This window comes from Octopus bimaculoides, chromosome 3, assembly GCF_046866305.1.
Source record: "Octopus bimaculoides isolate indiv1 chromosome 3, ASM4686630v1, whole genome shotgun sequence".
NCBI lineage: Eukaryota > Metazoa > Mollusca > Cephalopoda > Octopoda > Octopodidae > Octopus > Octopus bimaculoides.
The window spans coordinates 139,188,225-139,209,965 of NC_142930.1; the positions used below are offsets into that span (position 1 = coordinate 139,188,225).

The 21,741-nt window shown below is 37.7% G+C and overlaps 1 protein-coding gene and 1 long non-coding RNA gene across 5 annotated transcripts in view; one reads left to right on the forward strand and one right to left on the reverse strand.

Moving 5' to 3' along the window:
* LOC106868471 (uncharacterized) overlaps window positions 1-3,495 on the reverse strand; it is a 374,724-nt gene extending 371,229 nt beyond the window's left edge. For 2 of the 4 annotated variants that reach the window (XR_016241222.1, XM_052966721.2), the window contains exon 1: window positions 2,053-3,486. Coding sequence is in view for 3 of the 4 variants with exons in the window: in XM_052966721.2 (XP_052822681.2) it covers window positions 2,053-2,173 (121 nt within the window). In the remaining variant the exon portion in view is untranslated. Of the gene's footprint in view, window positions 1-2,052 lie in introns of all 4 variants that reach the window. The other 2 variants (XM_089349730.1, XM_089349732.1) reach the window with 2 other exon arrangements.
* The window catches only part of LOC149136748 (uncharacterized), a 52,724-nt gene continuing 31,447 nt past the window's right edge, over window positions 465-21,741 (forward strand). Inside the window, exon 1 of the long non-coding RNA XR_016241223.1 lies at window positions 465-2,124. This is a non-coding gene — a long non-coding RNA (uncharacterized LOC149136748). The remainder of the gene's footprint in view (window positions 2,125-21,741) is intronic.

Sequence of the window (21,741 nt, forward strand, 5' to 3'; positions counted from 1 at the left end):
CTACGGTCAGCCCTACTGTATCAGTGTCTACAATTTTTCCGGAGCCGACAAATCCATTCTGCTGTTAGCACTGCCGTGCTAAGGACTAAATAACGCTCTCTACCGGCTAACTTTCCTCATTGTATTATCTTATACTGTTATGTGTTCTTACATTTAAGACTGTGCTTTGTGGAAGATTTAGCTACTATTTCCAGTAGCCAAATCTTCATTCCACAAAATCCTACCGCTGCTAGTGGTGCCAAGCTAAGGACTTTTAGAATAAAACAGTTGTATCCGAGAAAACTAGTAATTATTATTATTCGGCTAAGTTCCATCTGGAAAGAAAAGTCAGAGTGGGAAGGGAAGTGTTCTCTCCCAGCGAATTAATTAAAAGGTAAGTGACTGTGACAAAAATGTTTAGAGTGAGCGAAACTTCCCTAAACATGCATCTGTCGATTGGAGAAGTCCTGTGCCCTTGGTAGTCAGGGTGATCCTGGATCTGTGGGATTTGCGTTCTTTGATTGGTTCAATTTGGAGTCTCTGCTGTTCCAGGAAGATTATATCATCCATGTCTTCACATATTTTGTATACTATGTATACTCTTTATCTCATTTATTCCTTTCTTTCCCTTTCAATCCCTGATCTTTTTATGTAACACCCCACGTAAATTAAAAACTGCCCCTATAATGACTCCCTCGTCTGGTGTCCCTGCGCCAAATAAAATGATCATTAATATTTTTATTGTTATGGCACTGCTCTAAGTATCGGCCGGTGAGAAGGGGAACAAGAACTGGAGAGGGCCCTCGAGATCCTTCTATACAAGGATCACCCTTTTTTTTTATTACTAAAGTTTACCATGTATGCTTCCTTTCTTTTGTTAATTTTGTATACAATGTAAGGAAGCGAGCTGGTAGAATCGTTAAAGCGCTGGGTGAAATGCTTAAGGTATTTCGCCCGTCACTACATTCTGAGTTCAAATTCCGCCGATGTCAATTTTGCCTTTCATCCTTTTGGGGTCGATAAATTAAGTACCAGTGAAACACTGGGTTGATGTGTTCGACTAGTCCCCTTCCCCCCAAAAAATCCAGGCTTTCTGCCTATAGTAGAAAGGATTATTATTATTATTATTATTAAATTAAGGTGACGAGCTATCAGAATTGTTAGTGCGCCGGCTGAAATGCTTAGCGGCACTTCGTCCGTCGCTGTGCTCTGAGTGCAAATTCCGCCGAGGTCAACTTTACCTTTCATCCTCTCGGGGTCGATAAAATAAGTACCAGTCGAATACTGGAGTCGCTGCAATGGACTATCTCCCTCCCCCAAATTTCAGGCCTTATACCTATGGTAGAAGGATTATTATTATTATTATGTTGTTGTTTTTTTTTTCTTCTTTCTAAAAATTTTCTTCCATTTCTCGCCGAATGTGTTTTCCGTACACATTATTATTATTATTATTATTATTATTATTAATGGCTTAGCCAGGAGGAAGGACAACGTCTATGACCTTCTCTGAGCCTTCGAGACAGGCTGGAGGAAGTTATCCTCAAATTGTACCAAACCCGAATGCTTGCAACACAGTGGTCTTCGCTGAAGTCACCGCAAAGGGCCGGTTAGTGATGCTGAACCATTTAACGATCTGTTCAACGAGGTTGCCACACAATTTCTCTCTAGCGAATTCCACTTACAAGGCTTTGAGTCAATCTGGGATTATAATACAATACAAACGCCTGCAAGTGCCGCCAAGTGACACCGAACTTCGAAACTTACGTGAATTTTAGAAATGTAACACTAATCGTTCATCACGCTAACATGAGAAGAACGCTTCACCTAGAAGGCTATACCTTTGCTACCCAGGAACAGGCGATAGCTTCTAAATAGTTGAAAGGATTGCCCTAATGGTCATACCAAAGGCACGCCAAAATCAGAATGCAACTACACCTTTAAAAATAATGAATACTAGCGGAACAATCCTATAAAAACAGAGAGAATGATAAAGAAAAGAAAAGGCGGTAGTTACTGATAGAAAAAGCATACAAAAATGCAGCAGTAAAAAAAATTTTAATAGTCTTTACTTACTTGCTTCCGTGTGGTATAAATGAATGAGAAAAAAGAAAACTGCCGGTAAATGGTAAAATTCCATGTCACAAGGTATTTCGAGTCTTGTTTCCTGAATAATTCTTCTTTTTGCTTGTTTCATTTCATCATTTAACTACAGTTATTTTTTAATATTTGTTGTTAATTTTTCACTAATGAATCAACGACACAACAACATGAACAACAATTAAGAAAGAATTTATGGAAATATTCTTATATTGTTGTGTCTTCCACTGAGAAGTTCTTGTGAAAGAAAAGGTTCGCTTGCTTTCCTTTATTTGTTTTTTTTTTATATATATATATATATATATAATTTTATACTTTTTTCGTACTCCAACTTCTATGCGAAGAGGTGTGCGTGTGTGTATTTATGTGCGTAATGTGTACTCATGTGTGTGCGTGTGTGTATCTGCAGATGCGTATGTATGCGCCGTGTGATGTGCGTGCGTATGTGTATCTACGTATATGCGTACGTCTACACTTTGCGTATATACGCGCACGTATATATGCGTGCGTATGTATGTCTGTGTGTATATGTATCTGAACAATTGAGTAAATGTGCGCACGTGTCTATGTATATGTATGAGAGCATAAATGCGTACTTATGACTGTGTATGGTCATGCGCACTCGCGAGTGTATGTCTATGTATGAGTATATATAAACATGTATGTGCATCTGCGTATGTGTGTGAATGACTTCCGTTTCTTTTATTATTATTATTATTATTATTACTTCGTTTTTTTTTGTATTTTTCTGAAACTTTTTTAATTATTTTTTTCTGTTTCTGTTGATAGCGATAACTTTCGCAACAGTAGTAGTAGTAGTAGTAGTAGTAGTAGTAGTAGTAGTAGTAGTAGTAGTAGTAGTAGTAGTAGTAGTAGTGGTGGTGGTGGTGGTGGTGGTGGTGGTGGTGGTGGTGGTGTTTACAACTTTCTCTACGCGTCACGTGGGAAATGTTTGCGAGGTTAAGTGTGGATGGTTTTATTATCAGAATATGACACACGTTCTTTTTTACTTTGCCATTAACTACTATTACTACTACTGCTGATACTACTACTGCTACTACTACTACTACTACTACTACTACTACCGCCACCGCCACCACCACCGCCATCACCACCACCAAAACCACAACTACTATGAGGCGGTATCCTTATAGCTAATGAGGTATATCCGAGGGTGGTTGGTTGCTGCTCGTTGAAAACTTACCACAACTATCATCAACAACAACAACACCACCACCGTCACTACTGCTACTACTACTACCACCACTACTACTACTACTACTACTACTATTACCATGCGAGTTTTCGTTGTTCTGTCAATGCAAACGCTTCAAACACGTTTCGTCGTTTACACCGGCATATACAGACCTAGAGAATTGTAGTAGTAGTAGTAGTAGTAGTAGTAGTAGTAGTAGTAGTAGTAGTAGTAGTAGTAGTGGTGGTGATGGTGGTGGTGGTAGTAGTGGTAGTAGTAGTAGTTTTAGTAGTAGTAGTAAACCAAAGAGAAAGTAGAGATAGTGTGAGTAATGCGCTTATGAAGGAAGAATATTACACGTGCATGAGAGTTGTCAGTAAGGAACCAATCAAATTTAAGGTCGTTCACTTCGCATCTAAAACACACCCAAATCTACGACGGAACCTTAACGCAGTCACTTACAATGCTAGAAAAAGCAGCCAATCTCCTTCAAATCACACCCTACCGACTTTATACTTTATAAAAAGAAAGAAATACTGCCCGATTTAGTCCTGGATATACAGGATGCAAGCACGGTTATGTGGTTAAGAGAGCTATCCAACAGCCACATCGTATTTGAGTTCGATCCCACAGAACGGCAACTTAGGGAAGAGCGTTGTACCATAGTTTCAAACAGGCCCCTTTCATGTGACTGGGATTTGGTAGAGGGAGAAGTGCATAAGCCAGTCATGTGAGTGTATGTGCAAGTCTATGTGTGTGTGTGTGTGTGTGTGTCTGCTTGCATATGTGTTTTTCTCCTCGTCTCCGTATTCTTTCTGTTGAAGAGCGTAGCTCAAAACGTTAAAGACTTTCTGTATTCCCGAGCGTTAAACTAATACATCCTTTTGTTGTTTACACCACCTGTCCTCGTCTGTTGTTGTTTTTTCGCACATTCTCCCATATATGAATGCGTATGTGTTTGTTTGTATGTGTGTGTGTCTGTGTGCGTGTGTCTGTGTGCGTGTATCTGGCTGCGTGTATCTGGCTGCGTCTGTGTGTATATGAATGCGTGGGTGTTTGTGTGTATGTGTGTGACTGTGGGCGTGTGTCTGCTTGCGTATGTATGTGTGCGTGTATATATGTGTGTATGTATGTATGTATGTATACGCACAAACGAAAACTAGCAGGTTAAAACTTTGAAGTCACTGTCTCCCCTCTTGTAAGAGTTTAATTCACATGTATTCTGGTAAAAAGTAGAGTAAGGATCTATTTTAAAACGGGGGCGCCAGTATTTTCTTAACGAAACACTAACGAAACACTTTGAAACTTGGGACACTGGTAGAATGTGTCATATAAAACATCTTTTACTCTTAGTCTTCTTAACAAAAAAAAGGAATTCGCAAGTTATTCCATGTTAAAGTTGTCGTATTTCTGTAATTTCAACCAATCACTGACTTCTATTCAGCTGAATAGAGTTACTGCTGGGCGGTCATAAAAATGTTATTCCCTGTGACATATTTCATCCGGTTTAATCGTAATCTATACGCATATATTGTTTATATAATAAATTACGCTGTGCGTATCTATGTGTGTAACAATTTTAGAGTTCGGATTCTAGAGTTAGGGTTAGTTTTAGGGTTAGGGTTACCGTTACGGTTAACAGTCTAGTTAGGGTTAGGGTTAGGGTTAGGGGATTAATACGATATACACCGTTACATCGCTAACTGTTTTGAACTGAATAGACGTCAGTGATTAGTAGAAATGATCGAAATAAGACAATTTTTTACATGAAATAAATTCGAATACAAAAATATTTTTCTGTTCTATAACACAAAATAGATAAGTATACGAAGTTTGAAAGTCTTTCGGTACCAAAAACACTACATAAAACATAAATGAAAACTGGCGCCCCCGTTTTAAAATAGATCCTAGAGTAATTCCTCAGTTTAATTCTAAATTGTTTTTTTTATATATAACCTGACATAAAAACAAGCATTAATACACGCACACACACACACACATACACACACAAACACGCGCGCGCGCATATTAAGGTGGCGAGCTGGCAGAAACGCTAGTACGCCGGACAAAATGCTTTGCAGTATCTCATCTGTCATTACGTTCTGAGTTCAAATTCTGCCGAGATCGACTTTGCCTTTCATCATTTCGGGGTCGATAAATTAAGTATCAGTTACGCACTGGGGTCGATCTAATCGACTGGCCTCCTCCCCGAAAATTTCGGTCTTTGTGCTTGGAGTAGAAAAGGATATTTTGTCCGTCTTTACGTTGAGTTCAAATTCTACCGAGGTAGACTTTACCGTTCACCCTTTGACAAACCACAGCAGTAATTGTTTTCACCTCAATAGACGTCATTGATTGGTTGAAATTACCGAAATACGACAACTTTAACACGAAATAACTTCGAAAATAAAGGATTTTCTTAAAAACGCCAAGAGTAAATGATGTTTTAAATGACATTCTACCAGTATACGAAATTTGAAAGTGTTTAGTTACAAAAAGTTATTTTTTTCTATGTGCCGGCCAAAAGGAAAAGATCCTTCAATTCTACACAAATAAATTATAAATTATAATTCCCTAGAAGCGGAAAAACCTATAATTATTTTTTTTTTTTTTTTTTTTTTTGTAAGTTTCTTATCTTAATGAGGACACCAGTTCAAATCCTGGCGGATGGGATGTAACAATAAAGCCTACAGCGGCTGAAATTAAATTTTTCACACAGAATAAATTAAATATCCCTCAAAACGGGAAACTTATAATGTGTTTTTTTTTCTCCTCTTAATGAGGATAACAGTTCAAATCCCACCCCCGCTGGGGGCGGGGCGCAACGCTAAAGCCAACAACGGCTTTAGCAAAGTTCAATTTTACAACAAATAACAACTGCCAAAATGGCTTCACAAAAACAATTCCTGTCTCCCGTTACCTGGAAAAAGCACAAAAAATGTTCACAGTTCCACAAAGTTCAACAACGTTCAACAACGATAACAATAATTCCAACAGTAAAACAATCCAATCTTCAACAAAACGTTCGACTCACCACCAAACAAAAACGCGTCCGACACGGAAACCGGTAAGCAAGCTACTTTATTTGATATAATATTTGCCATGAAGGTATTACAAAGAGGGGACGAACAAAGACAGACAAACATAAAAAGGTATAGTAGCTGCTATAACGTTCAAAAATTTATGATAAATTTCTGATGCGATTTAAAAATTACAAATACAATTTACCGATTATATTTTACAAATTACGAATTACAAGTTGCTTATTAAAAGTTACCTGTTACTCATTGCAACTTGCAATGACTTTCCTGAAGGAAAGGCATCCGACCACCAGGGTAGACCCCTTGCTTTCTGTTTCCTTGTTTCTTTGGCCTCAACTTACCTGGTGTCAAACACTCCCAGCTTCCTTGCCACAGGCTCCCATCTTCTCATGAATCTATCTCGTGACAGGTACCTCTTCTCCAGCCTGATCTTGCTACTGAGGTGGTAACAAAAAAGTTAACCAACCCCTGGCCGGATACAAAGGTATCCGTCACTATGCCTCTCACACGCGTCTTCCACACTGTTTCTTTCAGTATGGCTACTACGCAGAAAAAAGCAAGCCATCCTTTCCCTGTTAAGGGATGGAGGTGGGTTAGAGCAGTCACCTTGCTGGTCACCTCACTCCAATTTTTCTCTATCTGGAGGTCTGGCCCGAACCAGACGCCAAGCAGCGTCCAACGCCTCACGTTGTTATTGGACGGCATCGACTTGCCCCTCCAGGTGCCGAATTGCAAACCGATCGACTTGTCCTTGTTAACCTTTGCTCCTGCCACCGCCTCATAACTTTTGATAGCCTCTTCCACCACTAGAAGCTAGCCCTCATCCGCATACGCCGTTGCTCCTCTTCCACACCATAGATCATGCGGTGCGCTCCCTAGCGCCTCCAACTTCCGCAGTAATGGCTCGAGAGCCGGCACATACAAAAACGGAGACAGGGGTCACCCCTGACTCACTGAGCGCTCGATGCTGAACGGCTTCGAAAGGAAACCATTCACTTTTACGACAGACTCGATGTCGCTGTACAACGCAGCAATCCAACCGCGGAAGGTCGGGCCCAGGCCAGCCTTCTCGCGGACCGATGCCAAGTACCGATGGTCGACCCTATCGAAAGCCTTAGACTGGTCTAAATGTACCAGTTCCAGAAAGCTATTCCACCCTCTCTAAGGAGTCGCGTATAAGGTGGAGATTGTCGTGGAACGTCAAGAATACATGTTTCTACATGTGAGATATTTCCTTGTAGGAATAAATTACACAGACACACGCCGCCGTCTGCAGAAGGTAAGCAGAGAGGAGCAAGAAGAGTAATATTGATTTTATAGAGGTCATGCTGGGGCACTGCTTTGAAGGATTTGGTCGAACAAATCGACTTACCCCACCTAATCTTATATTGCAAGTCTGGTACTTATTCCATCGGTATCTATTGCTGAACCGCTAAGTTATGCGGACGTAAACTAAAAAACATCGGCATGGGATTTTGAAAGAGAGCGGTTCCAAAATTCTGCTGTTGCGTGTGCCTGTGTATATGCGTGTTTGTATGCGAAATTCTGTAAAACATCAAGTCTTTGAATTCTATGCAAGCACACACAATCAAATGTACATATAGAATACGCACACACAGATACACGCGCACACAAACACACAGACGCACACACACACACATATAAACAGCAATAAAGTACAAACACTTTTGTATTAAAATGACATATATATCCACAACATTGTTGTTGGCACTCCGTCGCTTACGATGTCGAGGGTTCCAGTTGATCCGATCAACGGAACAGCCGGCTCGTGAAATTAACGTGCAAGTGGCTGAGCACTCCACAGACACGTGTACCCTTAATGTAGTTCTCGGGGATATTCAGCGTGACACAGTGTGACAAGGATGAGCCGTTGAATTACAGGCACAACAGAAACAGGAAGTAAGAGTGAGAGAAAGTTGTGGTGGAAGAGTACAGCAGGGTTTGCCACCATCCCCTGCCGGAGCCTCGTGGAGCTTTAGGCGTTTTCGCTCAATAAACACTCACAACGCCCGGTCTGGGAATCGAAACCGCGATTCTATGACTGCGGGTCCGCTGCCCTAACCACTGGGCCATTGCGTCTCCATCCACAACATGAATACAAGTTTATTCACATACATATGCACACATACATATATAAACACACCAACTAATTTAGATATCCACAAACCCGTAAGAGACGTCTTAAAGCAAGAGCTTGTTGCCTTTTCAGTGACCGGCTTGAATATGAAAAAAAACTGTCTACACACATATATAGAAACATTTATGTGTTTGTGTGTGTCTGTGTGCGTGTTTGGGCATGTATATATATGCATATGCACTTACATGTGTGTACGTTAAGTTTTGTTATCGCAAACACTTATACACGAATTAAAACAAGTCACTCAAGGAAATTGCTCTCAGACCCCCATCCTCATCGTATAAATATTTGTAATTCTCTTTTTTTATATATACTTACTACATTAAACATGTTAACACTAATATGTACATGAATGTTTACATAGTTATACGTATAAGCACGCGTGTTTAAATATTTATGCAATATACACTGATAACGTCAGAATACGTGCATGTGAGAGTGCGTTAACGCATGTGTGTATATGATATTGCATTGACCTATGATCTTATATATATATATATATATATATATATATATATATATATATATATATATATGTACATATATACATATTATTATTATTATTATTATTATTATTATTATTATTATGCACACAACAGATTAGACTGTTGGAAAAGACAAATTCCTAACATTGCGCTACAACAAGTAACCTTAGATGCTAAGAACCCTCCCAAGAATCCTAGCTGTCCCTAATAACACTGTTTTCTAGATTTGTGCTAAACTGGGTTTTATACCTATTTCCTCTATCCATCTGTTCAAATCTTTAGTTGTTAATGCACATATAACTACTGGAATATATTTTACCCGCACTTTCCATAGTTTCTGTAATTCCACGGCAAGTTCCTGGTACTTTGATATTTTTCCTATACCTCTCGTGTTGATTTTTTCGTCATTTGGGACTGTAAAGTCAATTATCTGTTACTTTCTATTCTCTTTATTACTACTAAATCAGGCCTTGTAGCTGCTATTACTCAGTCAGTCTGAATGTTAAAGTCCCACACCATCTTATATTTGTTACTTTCTAGTACTTTACTAGGTTCATGTTCATATCATTTATCAGTATGGCCAAGTCCTAGCTTTCTACATAACTCCCAGTGAATTACTCTTCCTAGATTCTCATGTTTTTCCTTGTATTCTTTTTATACCAATATGCTACATTCACTTATTATATGAGTAACACTTCCCTCTTTTGATTTGCATAACCTACATTCGGAATCTACTTGGTTTTTGTCTATTTTGGCTTTTATTCAATTAGTCCTTAATGCTTGATCTTGCGTTGCTACTGACAAACTTTCTGTCTCCCTTTTCGGCTTTCCTTTCTGGAACCATAACTATGTTTCACTATTAATATTTGCTACAACTATCTTTGGGAATCCACCATGCAAAGCTTTCTCCTGCCAGGCAGATAACTTTAGCTCTTTTTCTGGTTTTTAACTTCGTTTGACTTTTTGGTTTCCCTCTGTCTTGCTGTGACTCTAGCAGCTCTTAATAAACTTTCTTCACTATTACCTATATAGGAGTCTATATCTACCCTAGCTAACTCCACGCAGTCATCTACTGATACTAACCCTCTTCTTCTTTCCTTTCTAGGTAACTATAATCTTGCTACCTCTGCCCTTGGATGGAGTCCTCCATTCATATTGAATTCCTTCCTCGTTCTGTCTAGCTTTGCTAATTCAGTTTTCGTCCAATCTAAAAAAGCTGCTGAGCATCTAACCGATGATACTGCCCAAGTATTTACAGCCTTCACTAGATTCAGACCATTTAGCTTTGACTTCATCAGCTTCCTCGCCCTTTTGATGTACTCCTTTTCAATTTTCGTTTTCACATCTACAGTTAGTACTGTTAGTATTCTGTCAAGTTATAATACTCCTAGATACTTATAACTCTCTCCGTTTTTCAGTAATTTTAATATCTGACCATCTGATAATTGGATGCCTTCGCTGTTTACTACCTGTCCCTTTTTCATTACTAATATTGCACACTTATCTATGCCCAATACCATGCCCATATCTTTGCTGAAGAGCTTACAGTCTAGAGAAATTAACATTTCCATGAATTTTATGGAATGGTATTAACAGCTAATTTTATGGAATGAAATTAAGTACATAATATCACTTGACATCGCGTACTGCGAGCGAACAAAAAGCCTACATCTACGCGAGTTTACTCCAAACATCAACATGCAACTATGGTAACTAAATTACTTTTCTACAGCATAGATTCTGCTTTACCTAAGTTGAGGTCTATAGAGCAACTCTTGCTCCATTCGATGACATTCCCAAAACACTACACAGGGCGCGCTGTAAATGACATCAAGGAGGAGATTCATTCATCAGATGTATCCCTTCTCGTCCAGGGACAGAGGAATCTCCAATTCATTTGAAGTTTTATTGGAGACTACGAGAAGTTTTTCTGCCCACTGTAAATCTGAAAAATTCTCAAAAATATCTTTCTTACTCATCCAGAGATCGTAACTGTTGTCTGTTGCTTGGAAAATATTTGCATATTCCAACAGCGTAGTGTCTCCCAAAACAAAAAAAAATGAACTGTCATAATAATGCCACCAATGGAGCTCACTGTTAGCTAATTTTAAGCCACTGGTTATTAACATTATTCCATAAATTTTATTAAAATCTAATTTCACAAGAATTTCTAACACGAGCAAAGAAGTGTATTCCTGTTAATCGTGCCAGTGTTATCTCCATCCAATCATCAATCACCGACATATCGATTCGACCAAGTGATCCAAACTGAACATTGAGTGCGAAATTAGCCCATTAGCTAATGACAATCATCTTTCAGCACTCAGAATACTGAGCCCCCCCCCCCCAACAATTGTGCTTTCATACGTCTATAAAACTTTAAGTATTACAATGCTAAGTCAGCTGTTATTTCAAATATTTAAGTTTCACGACACGTGTGAAGTAATTTTTATATTTCGGATTTCGTTTGAGCACTTACCTTTATACCTCGTTGTTTATCATGTTACAAATGTTGGGGGCTAGGTTTCTTTTTATGTTTGTATGATATTATCTGAGAGTAGTTTGGAGAATGAGTACGAGTGTATGTAAGTGTACAGATGTTTAATTCATATAATTTGTGCATGGGTGTTTGTTCTGAAGCCAAGCTTATTAACTACAGGAGTGGCTTTTCTGCTATAATCGCAAAAAAAAGCTTGTTCCTGTAACACTTTGAGGTTTTCCTGTCTGGCGTTTTATATACAACTTTTATTGCGGTACATTGATGTTTTTTGTGGAGTGAATGAGTGGAAGTCACTTAATTTTTAGACTTTTGTTTTCTCTTGTTTTCTGGGATTTTCTTTTTTCAGCTCGTAGTTAGTACCCGACAGAAGTGGGGCAAGCTATACACGTTTTTGTTTTAACAATCGTTAGAGAAAGTACTCAAAGTATATTGTAGAGTGTATTTAGATAGCGTCGAGAGAGAAACTTAGAGTAACGTAGTGAATCACCAACTTCTTACAAATATATATGTGCGCGTATGTATATAAGTATGTATGTATAGATAGATAGATAGATAGATAGATAGATAGATAGATAGATAGATAGATAGATAGATAGATAGATAGATATACATACTTATATACATACGCGCACATGTATATTTGTAAGAAGGTGATTCACCACGTTACTATTATATATATATATATATATATATATATATATATATATATATATATATATATATATATATAATTTTTAGTAGAAGATAAAAACTTCGGTTGTCAGTAATTTACATCCAGATAAACGAAATCGTGTTTCCAATGATTTATAAGACGTGATTGGGCATGATGCGTTGTTCCAGTCATGTAATTTTTTACGATCAATAAACTCATGTACATATTAAAATAATTCAAATAAAATCTAAATGAAGTAAGACATTCCATTCGAGTATATATAATGATGAAATAAGATCATAAGAAACGTGTGTGCGTGTGTAGATACATGTAATCGCGGAAGATTAAAAATTGTAAATAAAGTTCAGCAATACGAAATATGAAAAGTAAAAGTCAGTTAAAAACCTACGGAGTACCTTTAAATGCTTGTGCTGTGTTTGAAAACAAGTGTTTATATATATATATATATATATATATATGGAAGCTATAAACGATTACAAATCATGCAATATATTGTTAGAGGCTTCGGTAATCGTAAGTAATCTCCAGACGTCGAACAAGATATTGACTTCAAAGAACAAGGTCCGTTGAAGATGTGAACTTGTGCAACATCTGACCTTTAAAAGATGTAATCCATTCAGATGGGATTCGCTAACGGAAGATTTGAACCGAAACCAACTTGAAGATGAATTTCATCTGTAGCTTACCTCCAGCTGTGCGTGTGCCTCACACATTAGGTATTGTAAGTGTGTGTGTGTGTGTCTCTGTCTGTCTATCTGTCTGTCTATCTGTCTGTCTATCTGTCTGTCTGTCTGTCTGTCTGTCTGCGTGTGTGTGTGTGCGTTCGACGCTGAAAGTTTACTCCGATGTTATTCACCCACATGTGCACAAGCACCCGCCCACACACACACGCACGCACAGATGCACTCATACATATAGACAGATGCACATCCGCACGCGCACGCACACACACACACAGATGCACACTCGCACGCACACACATACATGCACACACAGACACACACACACACACACACACACATACTCATATAGACAGATGCACACTCACGCACACACGAACTCATATACATGCAATCACACATATACAACCGTACATTCACACACGCACACACAGACACATACGCACACACAAAATACACACATACGCGAAAAACATGCCATATAAATATGAATGTATTTATGTATGCATATGCGCATGTATGTATGCATATTTGAATTATACCTGTATGTATGCATGGGTGGATGGATGGATGGATTTTGTGTTTATGCGTGTGTGTATGTATGTTATCAATCAGTTTCATTTCTGTATTTCTTGTCCATAGAGAGAGAGCCGGACTCTAACATAGATTCAAGGCTCCTTCATTGGAACTTTTATCAACATCATCTAGGTATTTGTGCATATGTGTGTGTGTGCAGTATTTGGTGTTAGTGTATGCGCAGATTTGTATGTTTGTTTTATGGATGCGTTTTTATGTCTAGATGCATGCATATGTATTTATGTGCTAAATTTTTGGAAAGTTTTACATATCTTTACAGTTCCATTGATGGCTTGAATCTGTAGTCTTCTAATCAGCCTTTTTCTTTCAGGTCTTGAGAACCCTAATTTTTCCAGGTTTTTGTTGAGGCAGTTTATTACATATCCCAATGCCCCAACAATCACGGGTCTGAATCTGAACTTGTAGTCTGGGTGGAGTATCTGCAAATTTCTCAGTAGCTCGGCGTAGTTCTCTTTTTCTCTAATCTTTAGTGGGATGTTGACATCCGCAGGACAGCTGATTTCTACTAATGTACAGAGTTTCTCCTCTCTGTCCCAGATTACTATATCCGGTCTATTATGTCTGCACTTTGTTGAGGTTTTTATTGGGACATTCCACCAATACTCTTTCATATTGTGAGTGGTAATGGCCTCTACCTCATTATGGGTTTTCATCTCCTTAGCCCCGGGGTTATCCTGTCGGCGGGTATGTATGTATGTATGTATGTATGTATGTATGTATGTGTGTGTGTGTGTGTGTGTGTGTGTGTATGTACTCCTCTGTCTTTCATACTATCATTTTTTTTTTCAAAATTACACTCACACCCTACATGTAGAAAGAGCAGGAAATATTGAAAGTAGAATAGACATAACATATACACACACACGCACACACACTCTCTCTCTCTCTCTCTCTCTCTCTCTCTCTCTCTCTCATGCACACACACACACACATACATACATGACATATACCGACTTCATTCATCATCATTCTTAATATATATATCTACATGTTATTTTTAATAAATTAGCCAAAGAGATGACCTTTACAAACCATCCCAAACTAGTGAGATTGATGTGGGTGATGTTCAATTCAGACATCTGCCGGTTGATATGAATAGGAAAACCTTTAATGGAATTTCTAGACAGCTGGTGGTCTTGGATAAACATGATGGGGAAAATAACTAGAGGTGACAGGAGGAGTAATGATGCCTTCATAAATCGTAAGAGTAGACGACGTTGTAGTAGCGGTAGAATATGCAAAGAGAGTGTACACAGCACATTTATATCTTTTATATTATACTTGCTTCAGTCATTAGACTGTGGCCATGCTGGAGTAACACCTTGAAGAAATTAGTCGAACTTATCAACTCCAGTACTGTTTTGTTTTTTTGTTGTTTTTTTTTGTAAAGCCTAATACTTATTTTATCGCTCTCTTTTGCCAAATCGTTAAATTATAGGGACGTAAACTCACCAACACCGGTTTTCAAGCGGTGGTGGGAGACAAACATTTACACAAAGACACTAATTTATCGCTTTAATGATTCGATGGCTTCCTAGTTCGTTGCAGAAAGGAAAGGAGCGAATAGAGGAGCAACCTGTATGTCCGTGCTGAAGTATTTACAGAAGTTTTGTGTGAGAATATTTATGAAGCAACTGGATACTCTACGCAGCGTTTTATCGCGATGCTATCAAAAACGCCTATGTGTGAGTTTGAAGTATGTTGTGTGTGTATGTGTGCATTTGTGTGTGTGTGTGTGTGTGTGTGTGTGTGTGTGTACTATGGAGGTGTATACTATGTGTGTGTGTGAGAGAGTTTGTGTGTGTGTGTGTGTGTGCGTGTGTTGCAGTTGCACTTTCCGAGGTGTGTCAGCAGTCTTCTAGTATAATTAGCTTTTGTGTCTAAAGGAAATTGACTTTGAAGCTTCAACAAAAGCGTATCCTTATACCTACATACGTGAAGACGCGTGATTTAGTGGTTAGGATATTCGACTCACGATCGTAATGTCGTGGGTTCGATTCACAGCGGCACGTCGTGTCCTTGAGCAAGACACTTTATTTCACGTCGTTCCAGTCCACTCAGTTTGGAAAAGTGAGTAGTACCTTTGGCCAGTCTTGCCACATTCTGTGTCACGTTGAATCTTCCTGAGAACTACGTTAACGGTACACGTGTCTGTGGAGTGCTCAGCCACTTGCACGTTAATTTCACGAGCAAGTTGTTCCTTTAATCAGATCTACTGGAACCTTCGTTGTCGTAACCGGCGGAGTGCCAGTATATCTACATATGCATATTAAAGTGGTGAGCCGACAAGATCGTTAACACGTCGTACAAAATGCTCGGTGGCATTTCTACCGGCTCTTTACGTTCTGATTACAAGTCCAATCGAGATCAACTTGGCCTCCCATCCCTGCGAGGTTGATGAAATAAAGTACCAGTCAAGTACTGTAGTCGATATATATATATATATATATATATATATATATATATATATATATATATATATATATATATTTATTAAAGGTGATAGACTGAGTCGCGCACTTCCTAATGAGAAAAGGGAGAATGAACGTTATCAATACATATTAAAACATATATATTAAAACATAGGGTAAAAATCAGATATTAATTAATATCGATTTATTACCAGGAAGCTAGCACATTGAAAGAATCCGAGAGATTCAGAAAAAATATCTGAGATCTTAGGGGATTAAGGTATATTTTTATATATATAATGTTGACCAGTAAAGTGGACATTTAATGTGCTAGAAATAGACCACATGTTGTGTCTACTAAGACCTAGTACTTCTCAAAAGAAATTTCTCTGAATTTCTTCTGAGAACTACTAGGTCTTAGTAGACGACACAACATGTGGTATATATATATATATATATATATATATATATATATATATATATATGTGTGTGTGTGTGTGTGTGTGTGTGTGTGTGTGTGTGTGTGTGTGTGTGTGTGTGTGTGTGAGTGTGTGTGTAGGATGAACCCACAGGTTAACTGTAAGATTAGGAATGTAGTGTATAGCTTACGAATTACTGAGGGACGGTGCAGAGACATGACAACTACCTTGTTGTCTCTCCTATATATGCAGACACACACACGCACACATACACACACACACACACACACACACACATATATATATATATATATATATATATATATATATATATATATATATATATATACCTTTTTTCTTTTACCTTTTGTTTCAGTCATTTCGACTGGAGTCATATTGGGGCACCGCCTTTAAGAAATCTGGTGGAACAAATCGACCAGATTTCTTAAAGGCAATGCCTCAACATTTTTCGTGGAGAAATTATCGGAAAAATCATTTCTATTCATTTTTTTCAAATGTATAATACTGCACCAAGGATTTTCTATTTCTTATTCTACTATATATATATATATATATATATATATATATATATATATATATATATATATATATATATATATATATATATATATTCTATTTTTGGTTTTAACCTTTGACAGTCAGACGCAAGCAGGCGGACCAAATACTGCAATTTCCCCTCTTGGATTGGTATTTTATTATCGATCCCGGAAGAATAAAAGGAAAGTTGACATCAGCAAAATTTGAACTCAGACTGTCAGGACAACTATTAGTTTCAAATTTTAGGACGGAGCCAGCAATTTTATAGAAGGGGTAAGTTGATTACATCAATTGCTATAATCAATTGGTACTTATTTTATTGGCCCCGAAAGGATAAAAGACAAAGTTGACCTCGGCGGAAATTATACTCAGAACATGTAGACAGCTGAAATGCCGTTAAGCATTTTACCCGACGTGTTAACGATTCCGCCAGCTGAGTCGGAACAAACATTGCGAAGCATTCTGTTGAACGCTCTAAAGACTCTGTTAATTAGCCGTTTTCTATTGCTGATGTGTGTGCTCCCTTATGAATTACCTGGTGCTAAAAAACAACAATAACAACTGTAGCAGTAGCCGCGGGGCCGACGGCGGCGGCGGTGACAGTACAATCATCACCATATACAGTCGTGACTTGCACAAAATTGTTGATAGACCCAATATCAGGTGAAAACTTGTAGGCTTCATTTTAAAGTACTGACAAAGTACTTTAGCATTCATTTGCAAAATACATATGATTATGTACTGGTTACGAGTACATATATATACGTGTACACGTAGCGTACATGATGTACTTACCAGTAACAAAGTAGAACAAAAGAACTTGAACGATTTATATATATATATTAAAAAAATAATTCTATATCAAAGGGTCTACCTTTGCTTCTAACAAGTGAAGTACCCTCCCCACCCTTGCTAATCTACCCACTTCAAAATCGTAAACTTACTCTGACTTGGCCCACCTGCCTCATGCTGTTCTGGCCTGCCACAACCACCGACGTTCAATTACCTTCTCGAATTTAATGAGTTTAACAGAGATTTTGCGTGATATAAGAACTGCATCTTAGATGTCATCAGATCTGAAGAAGATGAAAGCGTATGTAACGTCTCGGTAGATGTGGAATATTCTTTTACAAATCTGGAATCACCTGAAATTACAAATATGTTTTCTCATTTTCTCTCTCTTTTCTCTCTCTCTCTCTCTCTCTCTCTCTCTCTCTCTCTCTCTCTCTCTCTCTCTCTCTCACACACACACACACACTATATATATATATATATACATATATATATATTAGAAAAAAATGATAAGGTACTCAGAGGTCTGGATGGTTGTACATTTACAGATTTTTATTAATGTCACATGTTTTTATAAATCATATATTAGCTCTTGCATCTACTCTTACAGATTCTACTCTTACAAATTTGCAAGAGGTTTCTTCATCATTATTATAGTCCAAACAGTACTTTTGAGGTAAGTTACTGCTACACTATAGAATAATGACTCTCAAGCTCCATTTGATTTTCATTCCACTAAGTTCAATCAATATCATTCCCTCTAAATTTTCGAACAAGATCTCTACTTACTTGCTAGAGTTGTTCTGCTTATTTTTGTTTTGTTTTTTTCGGGTTTTTTTTGTTTTTTTGTATTCGGAAGTTCATTTTATCTCCATTGCGTTATAATGTTTTAATGTTCATAGGTGCTGGCGTGGCAGTGTAGTAAGAAGCTTACTTCCCAATCACCTGGTACCGGGTTCAGTCCCACTGCGTGACATCTTGGACAGTTGTCTTCTACTATAGCCAAGGCCGACCAAAGCCTTTTGAGTGGATTTGGTAGACGGGAACTGAAAGAAGCCCGTCGTATATAGGTGTGTGTGTGTGTGTGTGTGTGTGTGTGTGTTTGTCCTCTCCTCCCACCACTTGACAACCGGCGCTGGTGAGTTTACGTCCCCATAACTTAGAAGTTCAGCAACAGTGAACGATAGAATAAGTACCAAGCTTTAGAATAATAAGTGCTGGGGTTGATTTGTTCGACTAAAATGTCCTTCAAGGCGATGCTCCAGCATGGCTGCTGTCTAATGACTGAAAGAAGTAAAAGATATAAAGATAAATTCAGACGGTTTTCCCGGCATAACAACAATCTTAAGAAATTCTGATGCTAATTTGGCGTGCAGTTTACTGCATTATCTGTAGTCTACGCTGTGAAATTACCTGATCTGGGTTAGGGTTAGGGTTATGAACACTTTGAAATTACAGATTAAAAGTTCAGACGGTTTTCTAATGACGTTTGAATATGTTGGAAAATATTTCTTTGTGACGAACCTACTTCATACCATCAACATTCACACAGTGGTCATCCTGTTTTCTTTTCTGTCATATGTATTCAGGATTATTTTATCCAGTATATTGATGTCAAATTTTGGCGCAATGCCAGCAAGTTCGAGGAAAGGTGTAGTTGATTACATCGACCCCCCCAGTGCTCAACTGATACTTATTTTATCGACCCAGCAAAATTGAAAGGCAAAGTTGACCTCGGTGGAATTTGAACTCAGAACGTAAAGACGGACGAAATGCTGCTGAGCATTTTGTCACACGAGCTAACGATTCTGCTAGCTCGCTGCTGTTACCTTAATCCACTCAGTCGAAAATCAATAATACCAGCGGTAGCTGGGGATTAACCCTGTGTTGGACAAGCCCGTCATTAAGAGCGAGGCCTGTCTTGAACCTTCAGTCGCCTAAACACCTGTGAAATCCGGATATATTCCGGCTTAGTCCCTCCGTAAACTAAAGTCAGTTTCTTTTTTATAAATCTTTTTTTTTTTTAGACGGTAGTATAATATTTTTTTTTAAATTTAGTTGCAATTTTACGTATGATAATTTGCTAGTAATACATTTTAAAACTTGTACTATTTAATGCATAGTTTTAAAAATTCTCGAGTTTCATGTTTCATGTGTAATATTTGGTAACTTAATCATTCTAGTTTTAGCAAAGATAGGAGGAGGAACGCTATTTATTGCAGGTTTCAGTGACCGCTTTAGCAGGTCTGATGCAGCAGGAATTCCAATCTCGAATATCCGATTCGCAGAGACCTCAGTTATTTTTGATGTATTCCATCTGCTATACATTCATTGTAACAACAACCTTCAAATCGTCACAAATCTATTGGTATTCTATTCTACTCGAATTCAATCCTTACGTTGATAAAATAAAGTAGCAGTCCAGTTATGAGATCGATTTAATAGATTACTCTCCCCAAAATATGTGACCTCTTGCCAATATTAGAAATCAGTTTTTTGCTGTTTTCATTTTCGTTTTCTTTTTTTTTTTTTTTTACATATTTCTAAATTTCTCAAATGTTATTTTTATCTGGTCTACATAACTGACAGGAATCGTAAGCAGCTTGCTACCACCACGTAGCAAAACTTTGATTCTCCCTTCGTAAGCAGAAATCGATGTCGTTCAAGAGTACAAATTCCCGTAAAGAAATAAACGGAACAAAATCTGCTTTATGAATACCGAATTTACACTAACAGCCAAGAGACCGAGTTGCGTTTTGACAGTTCCTTGTGGCTAACTCAGTGGTTCTCAAACGAAGTCCATATGGCCCCTGATGATCCATATAAAATTTTGGGGGTTCGTGCAAGAAAATAGTAAATTAGGGATCCACAATAGTATTTTAAGGGCCCCTGAAAAAATTTTGCTTGAGATTTATGTATTGGTATGTGTTGCAAGAAACAGCTAAGTTTCTTTCTCAAGCATTTTATATAGTTCAACCTACACAAGTTAATATGTAGAAAAAAAAATAGGAATTTTGAAAGTATCCATAAAATAAGTTTTTAAACATCAAACAGCGACGGGGGCCCACCAGAATAAAATAATGATCAAAAGGGTCCATAGATAAAAAAAAAAGATGGTAGAGAACCCCCTAATCTAGCAAGATTTTCTAGTAGACCCTGCAGCAACTCATACTATTAAGATGAGAATTTTGTAAATCCACAAGCTTTTATAAGCGTTGGTAGCCCTCTTGTCTTCTGATTCAAGTGTGAATGCATCATATAGAGAATCGCGCATGAGAGGTGATCTTTGTTTTTGTTTTTTGTTTTATTCTGTTATCAGTTATCAGATTGCAACCATGCTGGGGTACTACCTTCAAGGTTTTTTTAGTTAATTTTATCATTCTCGTTAATCTGTCTAGTACTTATCTTATCGCTCTCTTAAGGGACGGAATGCATAATCGACCCCTTGTAACGAGAGGTAAACGGTAGTGTACAACGTACAAGGTAATTTTGCAATTTTTGTTCAATATATCGATTATGCGGTTCTTCGACGATTTACATATACATGCGAGCGAGTGTGTGTGTGTGTGTGTGTGTGTGTGTGTGTGTGTGTGTGTGTGTGTGCTGGGGGAGGCGAACGTGTTTGTGCAGGGTCATATCCTCGTGGATTAAATATCTCTGAAACATTTACACAAAATGGTGCAGTCGGATCGGAACACAAAACGACGCGTTTTTGTGCATTCTTTCCACACACTCACACTCACACACATACATACACATACGTATATGCATATACATATATATATACAAATTTACATACAAATATACATATTCATACGTACATATATATATAATGCTTGTGCGCGTGAGTGTGTGTATATATGTATATATGTATTATATATATTATATATATATATATGTGTATTATATTATATATATATATATATATATATATATATATATATATATATATATATATATATATATAAGTAGTAAGGGATTACATACATACATACATTTTGTTACAACTTTTCATATTTTCGTTCACCGTCACTTTTACCCCGTTTGATGCTATAATTCTTTCAACACGTCTTCTTCGTCTTCTTCTTCTTCTTCTTCTTCATCTTCATCTCCTCCTCTTCCTCCTTCTTCCTCATTATCATTATTCATATTCTTT